Source organism: Podarcis bocagei (assembly GCF_964188305.1).
Source record: "Podarcis bocagei genome assembly, chromosome: 1".
Taxonomy (NCBI): domain Eukaryota; kingdom Metazoa; phylum Chordata; class Lepidosauria; order Squamata; family Lacertidae; genus Podarcis; species Podarcis bocagei.
This window is the reverse complement of record NC_138125.1, coordinates 78,716,924-78,739,399: the sequence shown is the minus strand read 5'-3', so window position 1 is coordinate 78,739,399 and position 22,476 is coordinate 78,716,924. Positions and strand designations below refer to the sequence as shown.

The 22,476-nt window shown below is 41.3% G+C and overlaps 1 protein-coding gene across 1 annotated transcript in view; it reads left to right on the top strand.

Annotated features, from left to right (window-relative positions):
- Positions 1-15,019: 15,019 nt before the first annotated feature.
- The window catches only part of LOC308576199 (mucin-2-like), a 66,366-nt gene continuing 58,909 nt past the window's right edge, over positions 15,020-22,476 (top strand). Inside the window, exons 1-8 of the mRNA XM_081175347.1 lie at positions 15,020-15,093; positions 16,389-16,653; positions 19,141-19,255; positions 20,054-20,144; positions 20,892-21,001; positions 21,285-21,501; positions 21,898-22,023; positions 22,144-22,261. Of these exons, the coding sequence (XP_081031473.1) occupies positions 15,024-15,093; positions 16,389-16,653; positions 19,141-19,255; positions 20,054-20,144; positions 20,892-21,001; positions 21,285-21,501; positions 21,898-22,023; positions 22,144-22,261 (1,112 nt within the window). The 5' untranslated portion in view covers positions 15,020-15,023. The remainder of the gene's footprint in view (positions 15,094-16,388; positions 16,654-19,140; positions 19,256-20,053; positions 20,145-20,891; positions 21,002-21,284; positions 21,502-21,897; positions 22,024-22,143; positions 22,262-22,476) is intronic.

Sequence of the window (22,476 nt, the reverse complement as noted above, 5' to 3'; positions counted from 1 at the left end):
TTCGAGTCACAAGGCGTTCGACAACGAAGTTACGACTGTATTCTGCTTTTACAGTTTCAACTCATTTTTAGTTTTATTGTATTGGGTCTCCTGTACACCACTTTGGGATGGCTCTGTTGGATCACTACAATTTTTTAAAAAATAAAGGAAGTAAATTATGCAAATTCATAGGGGATAATGATATCAGCGACTACTAACCCTGATATATATGTTCTGCCCCCACAGTTTGTAGCCACAGGTAGGTAGCCGTGTTGGTCTGCCGTAGTCGAAGCAAACTAAAAAAATTCCTTCCAGTAGCACCTTAGAGACCAACTAAGTTTGTTATTGATATGAGCTTTCGTAGTGTGCATGCACATGAAAGCTCATACAAATAACAAACTTAGTTGGTCTCTAAGGTGCTACTGGAAGGATTTTTTTTAGTTTGTAGCCAGTATGCTTTTAAATATCATTTGCTGGAAACTTCAGGAGAGGAGAGTTTGTTGTGCTCAGATCCTCCTTGTGTGCTTCCCATAGATGTCTGGTTGGCAACTGTCAAGAGACATTTCAATTGCTTTGTCATATATCAAGCTTATTTGTTTGAAGATAGCACTCCTGAAAGGTTTGATGATGTCGCAAAACCACCACATATGAAAATACATACTTTTGACCACGCACCCCCTCCAGCAATTAGGTTCTTATTTTCTTAACATTTGGAGGGCCAAAGGTTCCTCACACCTGATCAGCCAGAAAGATCATGACTGATTTCATCCTGAAATCAAAATATTACCTCCCAAGACCTCATGGATTTGAGAGGCTCCCATCAAATCCATCATCTTGCCAAATAATGGATTTTTATAGAACAATGGTTCCCAGTTAGCTTAGTACTGTGGGCCCCCTGCTTTTCAAAAGCTATGGACCCCCTACTTTTGAAGATTATGATATCTCTTTGGTAGTTTTTGTTATGTGAATGGTGCCATGGACCTTCTGGGTGGGTTATGTGGACCACCAATTGGGAACCACTGTTACAGAAGGTAATTTTTATATATGATAGGGTCCAAACTAGTTTTGTTTTGTTAAGTTTCATTACTGCCTCCTTAAGCGTGGCAGGAGCTTCTTCTGTATCAGAGAAGCTCTTACCAGCTCTGAGGGCAATGTCCCCAGCCCAGCCCTGGAAGATTTAGAACAGAAAAGTTTCCAGAGTTCAAGTCATAGGCCACAAATTTCCAAGGAACTCATCCATATCATCAGGTTGCAGAAGCTGAAACTTACCCATAATAACCAACCTAGATGGTTATTACCTGCCACTTGATGACTCTAGTCATCAGGCCTGTCCATGTGATCATGCTGTGGGTTCTCCATCACACAGGGATCCTCCATGGATGAACAATGCTTCCTGCTACAGAAGTTCACCTTAATCATGTGAGGAACCAGGAGGGTTCAAACATATGTCAGAGTGCCCCCAGAGTTCATTCATTCTGTTGTCCATCCAGTAGTACTGAGCAAAAGAGTAGATAACCTGCAGGGTGGATCATGACGTTGGTGGAAAAGTCCCATGAAGGCATCCAGGTTTTGATGGAAATATATCTGTTTCTGTAGCAACGCAGATTTGTTCCATAAAAACAAGGAAAAGGCACACCTTTGATAGTTTACTTTTGCTCTTCATGGGTCACTGAGAGGTGAAGTTTTCCATTTCTGTGGATTGTAGTGCCAAGGTGTTCAGCCCTATAATTTGTGCACTTACCTTTGACACTTTATCTATATTGCTGTTTTTATAAAAGGGATTCTTGAGGAACTAACAATACTGCTTCTCTAACACCATGGCTCTGTTGCTGCTGGCCAAAAGAACATTACAATTTATCAGTAAAGCAGTGTGAAAAGAGTATGACTGCTTTGGACTTGCCATTAGCTCCTGAAGTGACCTTGAAGGGCATGGAAGACTTCAGTTGCAATAGCCCCTTCTCTGTGATCTCATATTGTGTAAAGACCTGTGTGCCCTGGGGAAAAGGCAGAATATAAGCCGCCAACAATAAAGCTCATGAATAATCTCACTTATGCTGCTGTTTTAACTGTTTTTTTTTTTTTAAAAAATCTTCTGTAGCTCTTTTTGTTTTGTTTTCACACTGTGGTGGGGAACTTTTCTCATCCCAAGGCTGCCATACCCTTGTGGGTAACCTTTCAGAGTGGAGTCTGAGCCCAAAGTGGGCGGAGTCAAAGGCAAAAGTAGGTGGGGCAATAGATGTGACTCTGTACAATGGACAATGCTCCTGTCAAGTCAGAGTTTCTAAATAATAATAATAATAATAATTTATTATTGATACCCCGCCCATCTGGCTGAGTTTCCCCAGCCACTCTGGGTGGCTCCCAATCAAGTGTTAAAAACAGTACAGCGTTACATATTAAAAACGTCCCTGAACAGGGCTGCCTTAAGATGTCGTCTGAATGTCAGGTAATTGTTTATCTCTTTGACATCTGATGGGAGGGCGTTCCACAGGGCGGGCGCCACTACCGAGAAGGCACCTCTCTCCATCTTCCCTCCAGACCAGGAAGAAGCATTATTGGAGTTCATGGACTCATCCCAGCCAGAAAGAGCACCCAAGGAGGCCACAAAGCAGGGCTGGAAAGGAAAATGGTCTGGGGAGGGGGTGAGGCCTAGGGAGAGTCTCAAGAGCTGGGCCCAGAGGCCCAGAGAGCTGCATTTTGTCCCTGGGCCTGAAGTTCCCCATCGCTGGTGTAACATATCATCTGATGATCTCCCTGGATCAGATTGGACAAAGGGCACACTGATCTGTGAGTGAATCATCTGCCGTCTTGCCTGTGCCCCAACTTCATGAGGATCTCATAATTCATTTATTAGACACCCCACTTTTCTGCACCCAGGATGGCTATACTTGATTATCTGATGCTGGCGTTCTCAGTGCATGTCCACAACTGGTGGCATTAGTGGTTGTCAGGACTGTAGTGTCTCATGTTGCTTCATTCCTCTTAAACAGGGGGACCCTTTCACTGCCCAGGTGTTGCTGAATGACAATCCTTATCCCTGGCCACTAGCCATGCTTGCTGGGGTTGGTGGGAGTTGTAGTTCAGCAACTTCTGGAGGAGCACATTGTTCCCCACAGCTTCCCTTAAGCAATCAAAGATGATAACAGTGCAATGCATATGAAACACCAGGAATCCTTGACATACAATTTCTTGTTTCATTTTTTTTAGTTCCACATTCTGATTCCTAGAATCTGATAACAGTTGAATCAGAAGCAGCACACAAGAGCAGCAGACCCCACAGCAGGCTTCAGTGACCACCTCCATTGTGGATGAAAGGGGAATTGCATACCCATGAAATAAGTTAATACCTGTTTATAAAAGCAAAGAATCCAGAGTGACTTTGCAACAATGTGAGGATGGAATCTATCATCTATCTATCTATCTATCTATCTATCTATCTATCTATCTATCTATCATCATCTATCATTCTGCAGTTTCATACTAGTTTCATTCCATGCAAGTATTTTTGCAGTCCAAATAAAGGCTTTCCAACCGGAGCTGAGTTCATTGACAACAGGAACTTGTCATAAAACGGAGAAATCCCTATGACAAAAACTCAGCTACAGAATACACCCAGACGACCTCATAAACATGGCTACCTTTTTATCAGCTTGTGGTCAGCAGCTGTTGTGGATTTTTGCAGCTGAATCCTGAACATTTATTGTTTCTTCCTTTAACTTTCTGGAGCTTGACACAGAATTGCATTCCTAACTCCACCTGTTTACCAAGGGCCATAAAGCTACTGTAATAAAATTACTTTACTCTAGCAAGCAAGAAGCACCAGTTGCGAAAGCCCTTTATTACCTTTAACAGTATTACCCAAGAGTAACCATGGCTAGTAGTCAATAACAAGGCATCCAGAAGATTAATGATGAGGTTAAAGGTTATTTAACTGAATGAACTGATGCAGGTGTTTGGGCCATACCAATGGCTGTACTTTTTGAGCAGTCTTCACAAATCTGAAGAAAATGGGGCAGACTAGTCTTCCTTTGCTCTGGATGGCAGGACTAAAACCAATGAGTGGAACCTGTAAGGAAGCTGATTCTGGCTACACATTAGGAGAGGCTTCCTGACTGTGTGAGCTGTTTGACAGTATGGCGGGTTGCCTTAGGAGGTGGTGGACTCTCCTTCACTTGTTTTAGGTACGGTGGTAGCTCGGGTTAAGTACTTAATTCGTTCCGGAGGTCCGTTCTTAACCTGAATCTGTTCTTAACCTGAAGCACCACTTTAGCTAATGGGGCCTCCTGCTGCTGCCGCGCCGCCGCCACTGCGCAATTTCTGTTCTCATCCTGAAGCAAAGTTCTTAACCCGAGGTACTATTTCTGGGTTAGCGGAGTCTGTAACCTGAAGCGTATGTAACCTGAAGCGTATGTAACCCGAGGTACCACTGTATTTAAGCAGAGGCTGGGCAGCTATCTGTCAGGGATGCAGTAACTGCATCATGCACTGCAGATCCCGCAGTGAGCAAGGGGTTAGAACATGGCTGGGGAACATTTGACCCTCCAGAGAGACCTTACACATCTCATCAGCCCCAGCAAGCACAGCTAACAGCCAGGTATTCAGCAACATCTGGTGGGCCAAAGGTTCTCCACGTCCAGGTTAGACTACATGACCTCTGAGATACTTCCAACTCTTTGATTCCATTATTCTAAGATGAAGTGGAGATAGGCATTTATATGTTCGATTTCATGCAAGCATATACAAATGGAGTGCTGTCTATATTATCTTTTTAGTAGCACCTGGAGCAAAACACAGGGCTGTAAACTGGTCTGGGATTGCATTTACAGCACCAGCCATGTTCTCAGCAGTGTCAGCTTTGGTAGTGCTGATCTCTCCTATAGGAGACATGAAAGCACAGAATTCAGGCTTGCTTCCAAAGACGGCCAGTGCACTTGTCTGAAGATGAGAGATTTGGACTCGATGGCCCTTGTGGCCTCTTCCAACTCTATGATTCTATGATCTGCATTGTTTCTCAGTGAGAAGTGTCTCGCTTTCTTTTTATACTTACAATTTGTTTCAGCATGTGATTTCATGCTTATGAAAGTTCATGCACACTTTCCCTCAATATACATATTTTTGCAGACATTATTTAGTTGGAGAACAGCATTACAAAATTTGGAGAAGTAGGAACTTGGAAGGATAGCTGCATTTAAGTTCATGTTCTGTTTCTGGGTACACAACGGTGTGCAAATGAGGTAGGTGTGCATTAAAATATGAACCAAACCAAATTCCCCCCTCATCCCTAGTACCTACCCTGCTATCTTGGGAACAACAACAACATAATAAATTTATTATTTATACACCACCCATGTGGCTGGATTCCCCCAGCCGCTCTGAGTGCTCCCAGCAGAATAGTAAAAACACGATAAAACATCAAACATTTAAGCTTCCCTAAACATGTAGGATAATACGGTCAGTTCAGACTCTGTATCTGTAAATTCTTAGACATCTACAACAGATAGCAAACACATCAATTAATGCTAGCTGTTGTTATAATCTTGGTTGTTAGGAATTGTGAGATTCACTATTCAGGGTCTATAATAAACCAGTGACATTTCTTCAGTGCTTTGACCCAGAGGAACATCCAGGCCAATGTTAGTTGTGAATCCCTCTGTGTCCTCTGAATAGTTTGTGAGTTATTTAATTTCTTCCGTATGAACCTGTCACAAGATTTCTGAATTTAACCTATCCTTTTTGGTCCTACTGTACATGTACAATACTTCTGTCCATGTAACTTTTTTATCACACATTTTTTACAAGCAGTCGTCAGCAGCTGCGTAGAACTTGCTGTGCTTTTACTGCCCCACCCCCCAGGTGTACTGGGTCAAAAGTTATAATATTTCCCCCTTCTGCATAATGCAACCTGACAAAAATTGATTTTTCTTGTCTTACATCTTTGTGCGCTTCACACCTTATGAACCCACCCCAGTTGCTGTTCTTCAGCTCCATGCACTCTATAAATTACACCTAAAAGTGCCCTTGAAGCCCTCCAGATGTTGCTGGAGTCCAACTCCCATCATTACTGGCCATTGGTTATGCTCTCTAGAACTGATAGGATTTGGAGTCCAGCAATAGTTGGAGGGCCACAGCTTCCAAACTCCTGGTTTATAATATCCTCTTAATTTTGCATCTCCCCAATATTTATGGAGTTTCTCTATTTTTTTATGGTGCCATTTTAATGTTCATTGGTAAATTAATTTTGTGCTCCATAAAATTTTGAACTGAGAAAAGAGAGAACTGTGTGAAGGTCAGTGCACCGTAAAATCACAGAAGCAAAAATAGGCAGATGAAGAGCAACTGCTGTGGTCACGGCCTTGCTCTTCCTTGCTCTTCCTCGTGGCGTACAGAAGCAAAAAGCACTGCACAAAGCAAACAAATCTGCTTATTGCACATAATTTATTCTGGCTGCCCAATACATCTTTTCTTGATGAAGAATGTGGATGCTTTTAGCACAATATACAGAGTCTTAACTCCACATTGTAGTATCTTCACATCTCTGTTCTGTGACTAGCTCCTCTCTCCCAGCAGTCTATAAGACCTTGGTCCCAAAACAAGTGCACAAATGAAGTCATGACCCTCCATATGTTCATTGGACTACATCTCCCATCACCCTTGACCACTGGCCATGCTGGCTAGGGCTGATGGGAGTTGAAGTCCAACAACATCTGGAGGGCCATAGGCTCCTCATCTTGGGTACTCCCCCCCCCCCGAATTGGGAGCCAGCCTCAGCCCAGTGTCTGACACATATGAAACTGTGACTGATAAGTTTTTGTTTTATTAATAGTTAGAACAAGCTTGGCTTTTGAAACTACTTCTATTTCAAAGTCAAGTTTATATGAAACAGCCTTGCTGTGCCATAATGGGTGAATAGCAGGTGTTTTGCAATTGCTAAGCACTGGTTTTAGTTTCAGTTTCAACAGGGCAACAGCACCTGATGTAATGAATTTTACTGTGTGTCTGCCACTGTTGAAGGTGAGCATGGCTGTTTCTGTCCACACTGGAGGGAAGGCAATAAGATTAAAGTGCTTTTGAATATTTGGTCCCTGAGCAAAGCATGAAAGGGATATGCTTGAGTACATGCCATGGCTGCTAGACTACCTAACATAGTCCTACTCAAAACCTCATGGTGATATATGTGTTTGAAGGCTCTTGTGGACTTAAAAGCTTTACACCCTCCTTCTAAATATTTGTCCAGGGCATGCAGTGTACACATGAAGGTTCCATTCCTCACCTGGATTTCTACATGGGTAGGATCCAATATCTTAGGTGAGTCAAGAAAGATTCAATATAGATTATATTTTGTGTCCAGAACATTCCCAGCATAAAAAAGAATGAGGCAGCTGCTATATGTGTTGCGTGCTGGGTGTGCCATGTACGTGCTGAAGGGATATGTAGCTTTATTAAGCTGCAAATAGACACTGTTTCCAACTTTTGACATACCAATATAAATGTTCAAAAAGTAGGATTTGCAAAGGTAGGCTGATGATCCGACTTTAATATTCAGGCAGGTGCAGCTTGGAGATGCTCCTGGATCCAACACTGTCACTGAAATCTCAGGTGGTTTTGGTGGCTAGGAGTATTTTTTTCCAGCTCTGGCTGATTTGCCAACTGTGTCTCCTTTTGGGCTGAAATGACTTAGCTATTGTACTCCACATTCTGGTAACTTGCATGTTAGATTACTGCAATGCGTTCTATATGGGACTGCCTTTGAAGACAACTCAGAAATTTCAAATGGTCCAAAATGCAGTAGCCAGACTACAAGCTATAGTTCCATTTAGAACTTTTATAACCCCTGTTTTAAAACAGCTGCATTGTTTGCCAAACCGTTTCCAGTTCCAATTCCAGTGGCTCATGTTAGTGCTTTAAAGCCCTCTGGTTATTTAAGGTGTATGAGTTGGCCAAGTGGAACATAACGTGGGCCTGTTTCTAGTCAACATAGTCCTTTACATATCTAATACTAGTATTAATGACCCTAATCTCTGCTTCATGATTACAGACAATCTTTTTATTATGAAGCAAACCCTTTACAACATCTGGGTGTTCACATATCTTCCTTAGTACAGGAATGATACAAACTTAAGTATCAGCCTTTGCACATATTAATTCATTCTGACACTGAAAAATGAAACCAGGATAAATTAAGGTTGGTCAGAATAACAGGAGTATGAATGCCTAGGCTCATTTTCTTATTTCAAACCATTCCACTTCATCTATCAACTTTAGCTGTGAGAAAGCAGAACTAGTTATTGAAAATTTACCTAGTCAGAACTTGTCAAATCTGAAATTAGCAACTCTTACCATCCCCAAGCAGAAGGAGGTATTGCAGGGCCAAAACTGAAATTCTGCAATGCTGCTACTCTGGTCAGATTTCTTGGAGGATGGATGCACATGGAGCAGGCAGTTGGCAGCTACTCTCTAAGTACCTTGATATAGACCAGACACCCTGACAGACCCAAGTTTATCCCAGTGATTACAGTTCACATGATTTAGTCACTGAATTTACACAGCCTTACTTTTCACAAAAGTTCACCTTAAGCTGTTTTACTCTCCTTGTCTCATGAGTTTATCATGATATACTTATCATGGTATGATCATGGTACAAGGAGACTAAAACAGTTTAAAGACAATAATCTGTGTTTTCCTTTTCTGCTTAATTTGTGATTTTGTTGTTTTGGGCTCTTCTTCATTGTTAACTTTATGGGAAAAGCAAATCCACATTTAAAAAGCGAAACAATATTAACATGATTTGCAAAGCTAATCTAATCTAATTTTTTCAATCCCATCTGTAATGTCTATTTGTTTTACCTGTGATTACATAAAAGTAAAAATTTACAACTCCAGGAAATAGTGGTACTGATAAATATGTGTACATTGCTAGATAAGGTTATCAAAATGTTTCCTTCAAGGAAATTAATTGTGTAAATGGCTTAATGTGAACAATATAAAGAAATACTGCATATAGTCTTAGGGTCATCAGTCTTCAACATTTTAGATAGCTGACCATTCAACATAAGAAGAGGCCAATGACCCATCTAGTCCAGTATCCTCTTCTCACAGTAGCCAGCCGCATGCCTCTGGGAATCCCACAAGCAGGACCTGAGCATAGCCATCATGGGTAGTAGCAGTGCTTTTTTCTGGGGGGACACAGGGACGCATACCCCTAAACATTTTGTGAATCTAAGTTTGGCCTCATTGAGGGGCAGTATTCCAATATGAGTAGGAAAAATAAGAGTACCCCTATATATATATAAGGGAAAAAAGCACTGGGTAGTAGCCATTGGTAGCCTTATTTGGTCTAATTCTCATATAAAACTATCCAATATTGTGGCCTTCACTGTCTCCTGTGATCAGAAAAGACACAATTCCTACAACATTCAGCACTCTGGCCAGTGCCAGAGTGAGGACAGAATAGAAAGGGAAGCTTGGGCTGTAATGCTTAAAACAAACATTTGAGGGAGAAATGCGGTTCAGCTTTCCCTTCATTTCTTCCAGCAACAAAAACCAAGCATTGCAGCTCAGCTGCAATTAGCTCAGGCCAGCCTGCTCCTTTCTGGCACACAGCAGACTGATTTTACATTTTTTTGCTCCCTTTTGCAGATGCTTATTCTTCCCAGGAGTTACAGAGTGTTTGTTCAAGGACTTTGCTCTGTGGAACAGGGATTCAAAGTGTTTCTGCAGTGCTTGCCATGTAAGCATGACGATTTTGTTACAAACTAAATAACTGACATGCTTAGAAGCCTAGGTTTGAACAATCATTGTGCAGTTGTTCTCTTTCATTTGATGATATATTGGAGCTTATTTGTGTTCAAGATCTGTGGCAAACCGCTAGAGCAGACATTTGCTTGAAATTTCTCATTTACAACACACTTTCCGTGACTAGTACCGAAGCTCCTTCATCACTTAAAGAGACGCAGTATGGGTGATGCTAAATCTTCTGTCAAAACTTATGCTTTGTAGGTCTTAAAATGTCCTTTGTGCAGAGGGTGTTGCACAGAAAAATTGGTCGTAACCTTTCAAAGGAATTCTGTCATGACACATAAGAGTTAGGGAGCTATAAATAGATGACTATCACAGAAAGATTGACTCTTTGTGATGTATTTATTTTTTCTTTTGAAATCAAACAAAATGTGAGGATGGCCTGACATCCAGGTATTCCATAGGAAAGCAACCTGAAAATGGAAGGAATGACTCCATTTCTAACAAGAGGCATTATTCCCTTACATTGTAAAATCCACAGAAGGACAATACCTTTATGTTGCAAAATAATGTGCAAGCTTTCAAGTTCCCCAGAACTCTCCATCAGGTTAGATGTCCAAAAAATTGCAGGCAGCAGAAGAGAGAGGAAGAGAAGATGAAGGCTGTTGATAAAGTCATCAGTTTCTACCTTTACTTGTGTGGATTGGGAAAATTCCACCATAAACTTTTTACTGCAAAGCTACAGGACCTTGAGAACTTTGATTCTCATTCTAATATATAGAGGGGGCTGCTCTGTATTAACTGATTGACAGCTAATTAAATTCATTGACAGCCTTTGCTATTACTTCCAAGAGGGAAACCAACCAATGACTGGATATATTACTGCTAGGTATTCTGTACAAATGAAATTAATTGCTTACACAAAAAGATAGCAGTTCTTCCAAAATTATAGGAATCATATTTTAATGAGCTGTAACTAATGATAAAAGTGTTCTTTAGAATGACAAGAACCATTAGATACTTTGCATGTTTTATTATTCCTAACTACACAAGTAAACTCACCCCATAAAACATCATGACATTATTATTTCCAAAACACATACCTGGAGCCAAGCACATACAGACATCATGTTCCACCACAAGATTTTTCGTTGTTGCATATTTCTTGCTTTATTCAGTATGTGATTGACAGCTCTTGACATTTCTTCAGATAAGGAAATATTTTAGTGTTTACCTGTGATACATTTTCTTATGATTCAGGCATTAATAATAATCAAATACAATTCAGAAGAAATGCATGTAGCAGCTGGAAAGCACAGATATAAACTAAACATAGCTTCGCTTAGTAGCGATTTGACGTTGACTGTCTCCCACACCCTCTGTATAAACCACAAAGTGAGCTATGTACACAGTGGCTGAAGTAATAAAGAACCTTCCCTACACATTACAATGCAAACCCAAGTAATAAAATTTTGCATCTAGAAAGGGAAAGGAACATGTGTTCAAAAATTAGGGGGCATCTTATACACGGATATATCTCTGCCCATTTTCTTAAATCTGAGTCCCCCCAAAAAGGGGGTGTCTTACACATGGGGGAGTCTTATAGACGGAAAAATATGGTATGTCTCTAGGATGTCCCAATAAGGGTTTTATATTGTTATGCTGATTAGCTCCAGCTATTTGTAATTAGCATTTAAGCAATTTTAACAGAGCAATCCAAATCCCCTTTGTGTCAGGTTGAAGGTAAGGATGGATTGGACAGAAGTATCCCTATTCTAGCTTCCTGCTGGCTTCTGTTTGCAGAGTGACACCAGTGTTACTCCACCAGCACCAAACTTCACATTCTGCCCAAAGAAGAAGTTGCTGGGCAGAAGCGCTGCCAGTAGGATTCCCCACTAGTGACAGCCTATGAAAAGCCCTGAAATGGGGCATTCCAGGGAGGGAGGGGAGGATGAGTCATAGCATTGGACCTGATCTGGACCAGACAGCTGCATCAACTCTGGGCTGGTGCACTGATTTGCACATCAGGGCCACAGATGCTGCTCCATTAAGCCCTGCCAGGCAGCAGGGATAGTTAGGGATGCAGCCTAAAACAGTCAGCCCTCCTCTGTAGGACCCATATGCTCATACAACCTCTGTGGTCTGCATGGGACATAGCCAGAGCTAGCTCAAGACAATGGTTAGGAAATCCTTTCCAAACCTACCTGGTACGGTTGCCTTCCTTTGTCTTAAGGTGGGGCTGGACTTGATCAAAGCACATTGTTAAATAGTGGTAATAGCAGTAGTAGCACAGCTGACTGCAGAACCATGCATCTCAAAGACCCTTAGCACAAGATTTGTCTTTCCAGTTGTAGAAAATTCTGCTTCAAAGTAGACAGATAACAATCTGCTTCAGGTATTGAACCTAAGGCCCAGCGGGCCAATTAACATATGGTGTCTGGAATGAGACCAAGATCAATGAATGGGAGCAACATGGAGACTTGTCCCTTGGAAGCACAGGCAAGTTGGCCCACTCAGATACAAAGTTACTGAATTATATACACAATTTCAATAAATTTAGCATGCTGTATGACTAATTCTCAGTGATATCCTTTCCTTGGAACTAGGCATCATAATGGCATCATGCATTTTTTAAAAGTAATGAAAATACCCTTTGGGAGGGCCAGATGCCTGATCCAGTTTCTTATTTGCAACACCCAATCCATAATCCCTCATAAAGCCAATGGCTAGAACAACATGTATTGCTGCAGCTCAGCTTGCTAAGTAACAAAGGTTTCTCACTTAAGTTTCCAATATTGTTAATGACAAAAGGGGCAAGAAAAAAACAGGGTGTCTGCAAAATGAACATTAATCTGCGCAAGCTTCTAAGCAATGTGCTCATGGAGAGGCGTGTGAAAGTGCTGATCTCTAGCTGGCAGCTAGTGACACCTTACTTGTTTCAAACTAAACCTTCTCCTTTTACTGCTTGTGGACAGAATGGATTTTCCCGGCAGCACAGGAAACCAGCAGCGTCAGCTGGGGAAACCGGTGCCCCCAGCAGGATAGCCTTTCCACAATTATCAGATAAAATAAGGGTTTTGTGTGTATGTGTGTCCAGGTCTGAGTTTTACGTTTGCTCACCTGTGCTCTTGAGAGTGCAGTGGAAGTAGGAAGCAATTTCCTAGGATCAATATCTGTGGGTAGGGCAGGTGAGTGCATGGAACCTTCCCTTCTATCCCTGGTTGAAGACTGCAGCAACAATGGGAAGCAATTCCAGGTTGCTAGGTCATACCCAGGGGAACTGGAATCTAGCCAGAAATAATTTCCCCTCTCCTTTAGAGAAAATGTAAGGAATGAGTGCCAGTAAGCAGAATTTGATTTTCAAAGTGAGTGGTGATGTTCCTTGAGTCTGCACTCTCTGGTCTGAGCATGCTAATTCTCCTAAGTTGTGGTATTGATTGTGGTTCCTCAATGGAGAGGGCAAGCTCTCAAGTGTATTATTATTACCTCAAGCAATCCAGGGCTAAATTGGAATAGGCTTGCTATGTTGAATATGACATATTCTGAGTTTATTTCAGATATCTGACCACAGGTGGGATCTACCTATGGGAGTCAGTGCAGAGTGTCAGGGCACAACACCTAACTCTAGTAAGCAGGGATGGAAAGTCACAAATAGTACTTGCACCTCGTCGTAATGTGCCATTGAGTTTACTTGATTAGAAGCTTGCACAGTATTTCATATCAAATTGAAATGTCCAATCTTGTATCCAGATACAAAGCACATTTAATCAGGACCTATGAAGCAGAGTTAAACTGCAGTAAATGAGTAGAAATTGCCTGGGGCTACAGTAGGTTCATTCGGTAGTTTTTTTTATAAAAAAGTTCAAAATCAGAATATTTGGTAAAATTCACACCTGTACATCTGCAGAGATAGGCGCAACCATCTCTTTCCCATTGACAATGATGGAATATAAAGACCTGAATGGCATATCTTAGCTCTGACACTGGACAACTTTATAATTGCATCACATGTAGCTAAGGAACTCTGTCCAGGCATCGGACAGAATCCACCTCCCCGGATCCCTTTAACAGGATATCCTTAGTAAGGAGGTGCAGACAGAGGCTACAACCTCCCCTCCATCTAAACAAAGGTTTACCCAATGCCTAACCACCACCCAGGGTCGTGGGATTTAGCCCCATGTTGGGTGAAAGATTCCTGCAGTGCAGGGGGTTCAAATAGTTGGTCCTCGTGGTCCCTTCCAACTCTACAATTCCATGATTCTAAGGGATAGCCCTTATTATAGAGCGATTAGTATGTTTCCAAGAAAATTACAAGAAAGCCATTCTAATGAAAGAAAAGATGGTAGGAATGAGCAAACCGTTAACCACCAGTTCTTCAAATGTTTCCATCTGGTATGCGACAGCTAAAGAGTGGGATGCAGGATTTGACAAATGATAAAAGTTTCTGTAGGAGCTTGCAATGTCAGTTTTGACCATGTTAACAGCAATTTTGCATGGATTACTTAGTTCAAGTAGGCCCAGGCACCTGAATGACATCCATGGAAAGGTTAAGATAGTCTTCACATATAGGGGACAGACAAGTCAATGTCCAGCAGAGAAATTAAACAACTGAGAAGCATACATTGAAGGACATTCCCTATTTCAATTTCCCCCAAACTGCAGACTTATCCTGTACCCTTTCACAAGTTCAGGGGGGTCCAAAGAGAATTCAGTCCCTTCTTCACACAGGGGTGGAAACCACATGCAGCTTCTTCCTCCCTCCCTCCCTCCCTCCTTCCTTCGTCCCTTTCATTTTGCTGAGACAGAAGCTTAGTTCCCACTGAGGTGATAAAGTGGAGTTTGGGCTGTACTGCTGAATACTCTCTTGGGCAATTAGTTCCTAAGTAATTCCTAATTAGGTTCCTGGGTAATTAGGAAAAAGAGTTGTGGGAATCACAGGCTGCATTTCATTTAGTTTAACATTGTTCAAGTACTTTCTAGAGCTAGGAGATGCTGCACACTGATATTGCGTGTGACTGAAGGAAGACAGACACCCTTTCAGAGAAATGCAAAAGGGCAATAAAAAAGGAAACTTGCATGATAACTGAATCAATATTATACTATTTCCTCAATGTTCCTGAATGCTAAATTACAGGAATTACAATGAAAATTTCACCTCTGTTTACTTTCTAATCTCAGCAAACACTGTACCCATTTTGACCACTCCTCCTCACCTTCCATCTCCTCCCCTATGGTAGCATGAATAGCACCAATGGACATTATATAAAGGATGGCTATAGAGGGACCTCTGTCCTTCCCTCTTAGCCACCATGGGGCTAAGGCTTACCAGCCTTTTGACACTATGGCTGGCCATCTGCTATGCAACTGAAGTTAGAAAAGGTAAGACTTTTAAAGGAGATACTGTGGGATTGTCCAGTGGGGAAGCCTGGGGAACACTCACTGGCTGGTGCAATGTGCAACAAGTAAAATATTTAAATTGCTTGGCTAATCAATAAGGTTTTTGAGTATATGAAAAGTAGTCTGTATGACTACTTTTGCATGATGAACACTGGGTGCTTTTGCTCTCTGCTTATAATATATAATATTCTGGATGATGTGAACTAATTTGCTGGCAGAGTTAAGGCATAGGTGATTCTGCCTCAGGGAATTTGTGGTAGGAGGGGAAAGATGTTGTGCACTAGCCTATACCTGGCTGGTATCCTCCAGATGTTCTGGGGTTGAACTCCCATCACCTCCAGCCAGCACATCTGTGGAGGACCACAGGCTGGAGTAATTTTTGCCTTAGTTTATCTTGACAGCTCTTTCAGCACTATAATACTGATTTGCCATTATAGTTCATAGATCATACAGCAGAGAACTGTAGAAGGGACCCTGAGGTCCAATGCCCTGCACTGCAGGTAACTCAGCTTAGCATCCATGGCAGATGACCACTCAACCTTTGCTTAAAAGCCTCCAATGAAGGAGAGTCCACCACCTGAGGAGGTCTGTTGCTTTCATCTGTTAGTTAGACAATCAAGGCCCAGCTTCAGGTGCTCAACTGGGCTTTGCAACAGCAGATCCTTATGGATTCGAAGAATCCACAGGTTTTGCACAGAGAGAATAAATACCAAAGACCTGCAGATGGTGTAGAACTTTATTTGGAAATGGAAGCTAAATGGCCCCATCATTTATGGATATAAAGTTGAGTCAGCTAGCATATGTGGTAGAGGAACTTATTTTATTTTTTAATTAAAAGTAGGAGATTCTGTGTGACTGGCAGAACCTTTACTAGAAGTGCTTCGGCTGTTTTGCATTACCTAAGCTATCCTGATGGATAAATAAATGGTAACCAGAGAAATCATGTAATTGTTGCATTAGTGTGCAGCACTTCACCTGTGTTCCAAGGTGCCTATGTTTCACAGCTTTATGGCAAAGATCTTGCTGTAGCAGCAAGCCCAATAACATGTGTGTGCCTTTCTCAGAGCATAAGTGTACATATTGCTTGATATGTTGCTTCGGTAACTATAAAAAATGAAATACCAACATTGCAGTAGAACGTTTAATCCTGGTTGTTGACCCCTTTCCCTTCAGAAGCTCTTTGGATTTTATGGCTTGTTTTTATTTAATTATGTGTCATTTTTCTGCTTTATTGTTCCATGATTGCACTCAGTGGTTGCTTTGTCCTCATTTTTCAGGAAGAACTTCTAGCCATGGCCACTATGTCTGCAGTACTTGGGGGAACAACCACTTCAAAACTTTTGATGGAGATTTCTACCAGTTTCCTGGTGTCTGTGAATACAACTTTGTGTCTGACTGCCGTGAATCTTACCAGGAGTTCTCTGTCCATATCCAGCGTGAACTGAATGAGCAAGGGCACCCTGACATTCAATATGTCCTTATCACAATTAAGGATGTTGCAATCTACCTCACTCACAAGATGGTGGTGGTGGATGGGCAAATGTAAGTTCTTCCCATATTATTATGCTTCTAAGGCTTCCAGTGTTTAGCCACAGTTCTTTCACAAAAAGCTCATAATATAAATTGTGGCAACAACCTCCCGCCACTCAAAATAAACTTGAGGGAAATGCATTGTGTAGAAAGTCAGGGCATAGATCTTAAGGAGTACTGCCACTGAAATCTTGCCTTTTCGAAGTGAGCCTGGAGTTTTTCAGGTGAAACATCTGAGGAAATTTCAAGGAAGTAAAAAAGGTGTTGTTTTTTAATAAGACCAAGTGACATTTCTACAACATCTCCAGAAGTGTCAAGGGAAGCCAAACTAGTTTTGATAGTTTTTCAGTGAGATTTTGCACATTCCATGAATTCAGCCTCCAACTCCCAATGACATAATTACCTACAAATTTTATTAAATGAGCAGGGGACCATTAAGATTGTGAGCAATTTCCCCAGCACTGCTGCTAAAGTGCAGTATTTTACAGTCCGGTTTTGAAATGTAACTGAAAAGGCACAAACTGCCGGAGACAACCACCAGTAGGAATTATTATTTAAGCAAGGTACAAAAATGGAAAATCAATGCTTATACTATGAATTTCATTTTATAATGCACACAGACTTGACATCCAGGATTGTTAAAAAACCTGATTGTTTTCATGGCTATCTCTGGCATATTTTACCTCTTTAGTTATACTTCACATACAGTGATCTCCTTTAACAAAAAGACATCCAGAACAAGGCATTGACTGTTATGTTTCCTGGCTTCCCTAAGTCTCACTGTACACACTGACCACGTGCCCAGTTACAGTGATGGGCTACTACTACCATATACCTATCCCTATTTATGCTGGAGATGAAGGAGGAAGCTCAGAGAGACACAACAGCAGCTCTCCTAGCTATGCGAACACCATGTGAGAATGACACATCTAGCTTGCTGGTGGGCTAGTTCAGTTTGGCCTTTGTGAACTTTCGTTGTTTTTCCAAACCTATCATAGCTGAGATGGATCATGGTTTTTCTTCTTAAAGTAGTAATTTGTAGTCAGAAGGACATTCCACATCAGATTATTGTGTTTGAAATCCATGCCAAATGTTAGGTAATTGGCTTAAGGAAACATATTCTTTCCCATAGTGAATGTTAATATTTTCCTTTTCCTGTAATGTGACCTGTCCCACTATTCTTAGGTTGACTAACATTTTACTCTGCAACAAAGGCTCTGAAATGAGTAAAACCACTTATGCAGTAATATCCTGCTTTGGAAATATAACTCTTGTGTAGCAAGACTAAGGGCACTTCAGTTAAAATCAAGAGGTGTGTTGGGGTGGAGGTGGTCAATCTATCAAGTATTGATTTCCTCATAATCACATTCATTGTAAAGGGAGTTTAGAGGCACACAAGCCCCGTCCCATATTAGGGGAATCATCTACGTAATACTGCTACACCCGTCCCACCCTACTCTGGATACATACAACCTGTATAGACTGTGATCCACAAAGTCTACACCCGCACATAAGCTCACCAGACAATGGTAGGAGATGTCATGCCAGCAGAGTCAAGGACAAACCAAGGTCAGGCACAGGGAACCAATTTGACTTCAAACATGATCCAAGGACAGCATCAGCAGGTAACAGTCCAGGGACCAGTAACACAGGAAACATAATTTAAGGTAGGCTAATTCACAGGGACTTCCTAGCTACTGGGAGTCTCAAGCAAAGGGGTGATGTAACCTTAGCTTGTGGCATCTCAGGCCACATGGAAACCTACCTACAGTTGGTTAAGATTGTTCCAAGAGCCCTTTGTCTTGAGGAGTACCTTTACTCATAAGGAAACTTTTACCTTGGAGTCACATTGCAACTCTGGGCCTTCAGTTGCACACTTTGTCATTTACCCATCAGTGGAAAGGCCTGCATCTCAGTGGCTAAAGTCCCAAATTCAATCTTCATTACCTGCAGGTAGGGCTAAGAGAGACTCCTTTCTGAAAACCTACAGAGCCATTGCCTGTCATGGTAAACAACACTGAGCTTGATAGACTCATTTTCTGACTTTGGACAGCTTCCTATGTTTCTAAGATCTTCAGCCAAGGCTTGAGTCTTTAGGAACCTGTATTAATAAGCACTAGTGACACTGTAAAATGTAAAGCACAGGATGACTAGGAAATTTCCAGTGGAAACATTGAAATAATAAATAAATAAAATATTTAAAATAAGCACCCTCTTAAACTGGTGAGGAAAATTTGACCATCCATTTTCTTAGATGAATGCTGAAACTTGAATGCAGAACTGAGATAAACCTCACAGATTTTAACAGGCCATGACTAAGATTCTGCTTATTTCTGTGTATTCGTGTTCATTTTAGATTGGAAGTTGGGGAGCATACTGGGATGTTATAGGGGCTGTAAAATAGATCTGAGAAATTCTGCAAAGGTGTGCTTTCTCATCTAATGCTGGAGCTGTTGCTTGCAATCTAATAAAAACTCTGTATGACTTTCTTTCCTATAGTGCAAGGACTCCGTACTATCATTCTGGTATTCTGATTGAGAAGAATGATATGTATACCAAACTCTATGCCAGAGTGGGCCTAGTTTTGATATGGAACAGAGAAGCTGCTTTGATGGTATGTGTGGCCTTCAGCTTCTATTTTGAGACTTTGGTATAGGTTTTATGGTACAGGTCTAGCTCACTCAAGTGACCTATTTCTGCCCTATGTCCCTGTCTTGTGATTAAGAGCACCCAACAGAACCCTCTTGACTGCAAGGGAAAGTAGAGAACCATTCTTGGTGGCTGCTCTACAATTCCTCTGGAATTCAATGCTAGTCCTGCTTAGAGTAAGCCCATTGAAGTTTATGGACATGACTAACTTAGGCTCATTAATTTCAGTAGGGCTTAGTTGAATACAATCCTCTAGGAAGAATTCAGTGTAGCACTAAGAAGATAGTTCTGTCGGTGCAAGCATTTCAGTTTACTAGACAGAATGATCTCCCCATTTCTCTCCCATGCTCTGTTGTGGATTTTCCTCCAACCCCTGCAAGCCGATTTGGGCAGGCATGGCAGTGAGTGGGCTAGGAGAGGAGTCAAAAGAACTATTCTGCTCGCAGAAGTCCTTCCACTGGCTTCCAGTAGCAGAACTCATTAGTTGAACCTGGCCCTTCCTTTTTGGCCTCTTTTTTTCTAAAGCAGTTGTCTTGCTTGTCACCTTAAAATCCAAAATCAAACTCCTGGCAACTCTGGTTAAAGGATCTCCTGTGGCAGGAAAGGAAAAATCATATGCTTGAGACACTGGACCACCAATGTCAGTCAGAGCAGCCATACTGGGCTCAGTATCCCAATGGTCTGACTCAACATAAGGCAACTTTACATATTTATTTGCTACAATAGCTGATATGTTCCTTCGGGTTTTCCTTTTTCAATTTAGATTGAACTGGACACCAAGTTTAACAACGGTACTTGTGGTCTTTGTGGGGATTACAATGGCCAGCAGGTTTACAATGAATTTCTCTCCAATGGTAAGTTGGACAACATTATAGAGAAATGATTATTATAATGAGTTACATAATATGAGGAGTTTAAATGCACAGGTGAGAACAAAGCAATGGTTTCTTTGCTGGGTGGTTAGAAAAGTACAGAGAGATTAAAATGCATACTATTTTTAAAAGCTTGGTCCACAAATGTGGAATGAATTCTGTGGGTGACATCCAACTATGTTATACTCACTGAAATCAAGGAAATTATGTAACATGTTCATTTATTTCAGAAGGTCTGCTCTGCCTATGATTGATGTTGGTTGGATATCACCCTAAATTAACAAAAGCAGATTTGGAGATGGTCCAAAACACTATTTAACCTGGTGTTTGTTTGTCAGATCAGGGTGGCTTAAGAGCAGCATATTCTCCTAGGAAGCATGTGAATGTTTAAATGATTGATGGAGTTCACTGTACAGATTGTGAAAACACAACACCTTTCTATAAATCCAAATTTAAGCCCAGAAATTCATGAATTCTGCTATAAGTATAGGTTTAAAATGTAGAAAACATTCAAAATGTAGCGTGTTTCAATTAATCTTTGAATGTATGAGCAAAAAAGTGTTCAATTTAAAACTTTAAAGGGTATAAGTAATCTATAGTAAGTGAACAGTACCATCTGGTGTGAAATTATGCCTCTAAGCTCTGGTTGTGACACTGAGAGCAAAACAAAGATGCTGTTTGTTCTGGTTAATGGAAATAATAGAACATGCTGCTCACTCTATCTCACAGGTCTGAGCTACAATCCAATCACATTTGGAAACCTACAGAAGATTAATAAACCCAATACAGTATGTGAAGACCCTGATGAGACACAACCTATTGAATCTTGCAACCAACATGTAAGTCTTGAAAACTGTGTTATACGGTACGTGCCAGGAGTAGAGATACCTGTCTCTGTTAGAGAAATAGCAAGTGTATTAAGGAGTGCAACCACTTTATGATGCTCCCAGTTCTTGCTCTGAATCATAAGATAGAGGAAAGGAGAATAAGAATGGATTATCCTGTACAAACATATACTTTTGTGAAAATCCTGGACCTTCTTCCTTGTGTTACGTAGGGCCACTTTGGAAACTGAAACTGAGCTTGGGAGGCCTGTTAAACCGTACTTTCCTCTATTTCTAGCGTGAGGAGTGTGAGAAGCTGCTGACTGCTCCAGCTTTTGCGGATTGTCAGTCCCGCCTGAATCTGGAACAGTATATCCAAGCCTGCATGCAGGACAGATGTGCTTGCCAGCATACAGAGGACTCCTTCTGCCTTTGCAGCACCATCTCAGAGTTTTCCCGCCAGTGTTCCCACGCTGGTGGCAAACCTCAGAACTGGAGGACATCACAACTGTGTCGTAAGTGATTAACTGGGTTCATCTAAGATGCAGCCAGGAGCGTTTAACAGGGGAGGGTGAAATCTCTCTTTAAATTCATGTAACTCAGAATGGTCTTGAAAGGTCCCCATCCTTAAGGTTAATTTCCAAACAGCAGTCTTGGGTTCCAATCCTGTTTTCTCATAGTAGCCAAGGAAAGCTTTTCCATTGATTTTGGTGGAAAGTTTCTGAATAATTGTTTTCATGCCGAAGAGGCAAGAAGAACAGAGAACAAGAAACTTGGGAAATTGTGTATTTAAATCCAACTGAAACTAATTAGGATTATGGTTTTAGTTGCCTGGATTCTTTCTTTTGATTAAACCCTAATTTCATGTCAATGTATGCATATAGTCAGTGCTATTTCTTTCATTATTTTAGCTAAGTCATGTCCTGGAAACATGATCTACCTGGAAAGTGGCTCACCCTGTATGGACACCTGTTCACACATGGGGATCAGCAAACTATGTGAAGAACACTACATGGATGGCTGCTTTTGCCCTGAAGGTAACAATTTATGTGTGGCCTAGTGGATACAACAATGGGCTTAGAAATGGGAAACCCAAGTTCAGATGTGCAGCCTTGGATTGTCATGAACTATGAGCATCTTTTTGTTTTGTTTTGCAGGCACAGTATATGATGATATCACTGGGAAAGGCTGTGTGGCCACGAGCCAGTGTTACTGCAAACTTCGTGGGAAATTATTTCCCCCTGGTAAAAACATCACCAATGACTGTGAAAGCTGGTAAGCCTGTCCGTGCCCTCTGAGAGTAATTATAGCTTTTTATTTCAGAGTTGTCACTTAAAGGATTCTTGTAGGGATGTGAATCTCTGGACAAACACCTTGTACCGTCACAGGCTTTCATATCTAATACATCGTATCATTTTATGCTAAAACATAGACAACTGGTTCTAGCAAGCCCCGGTGAAAAATTGCCCAGCATTACCAATTATGTACCC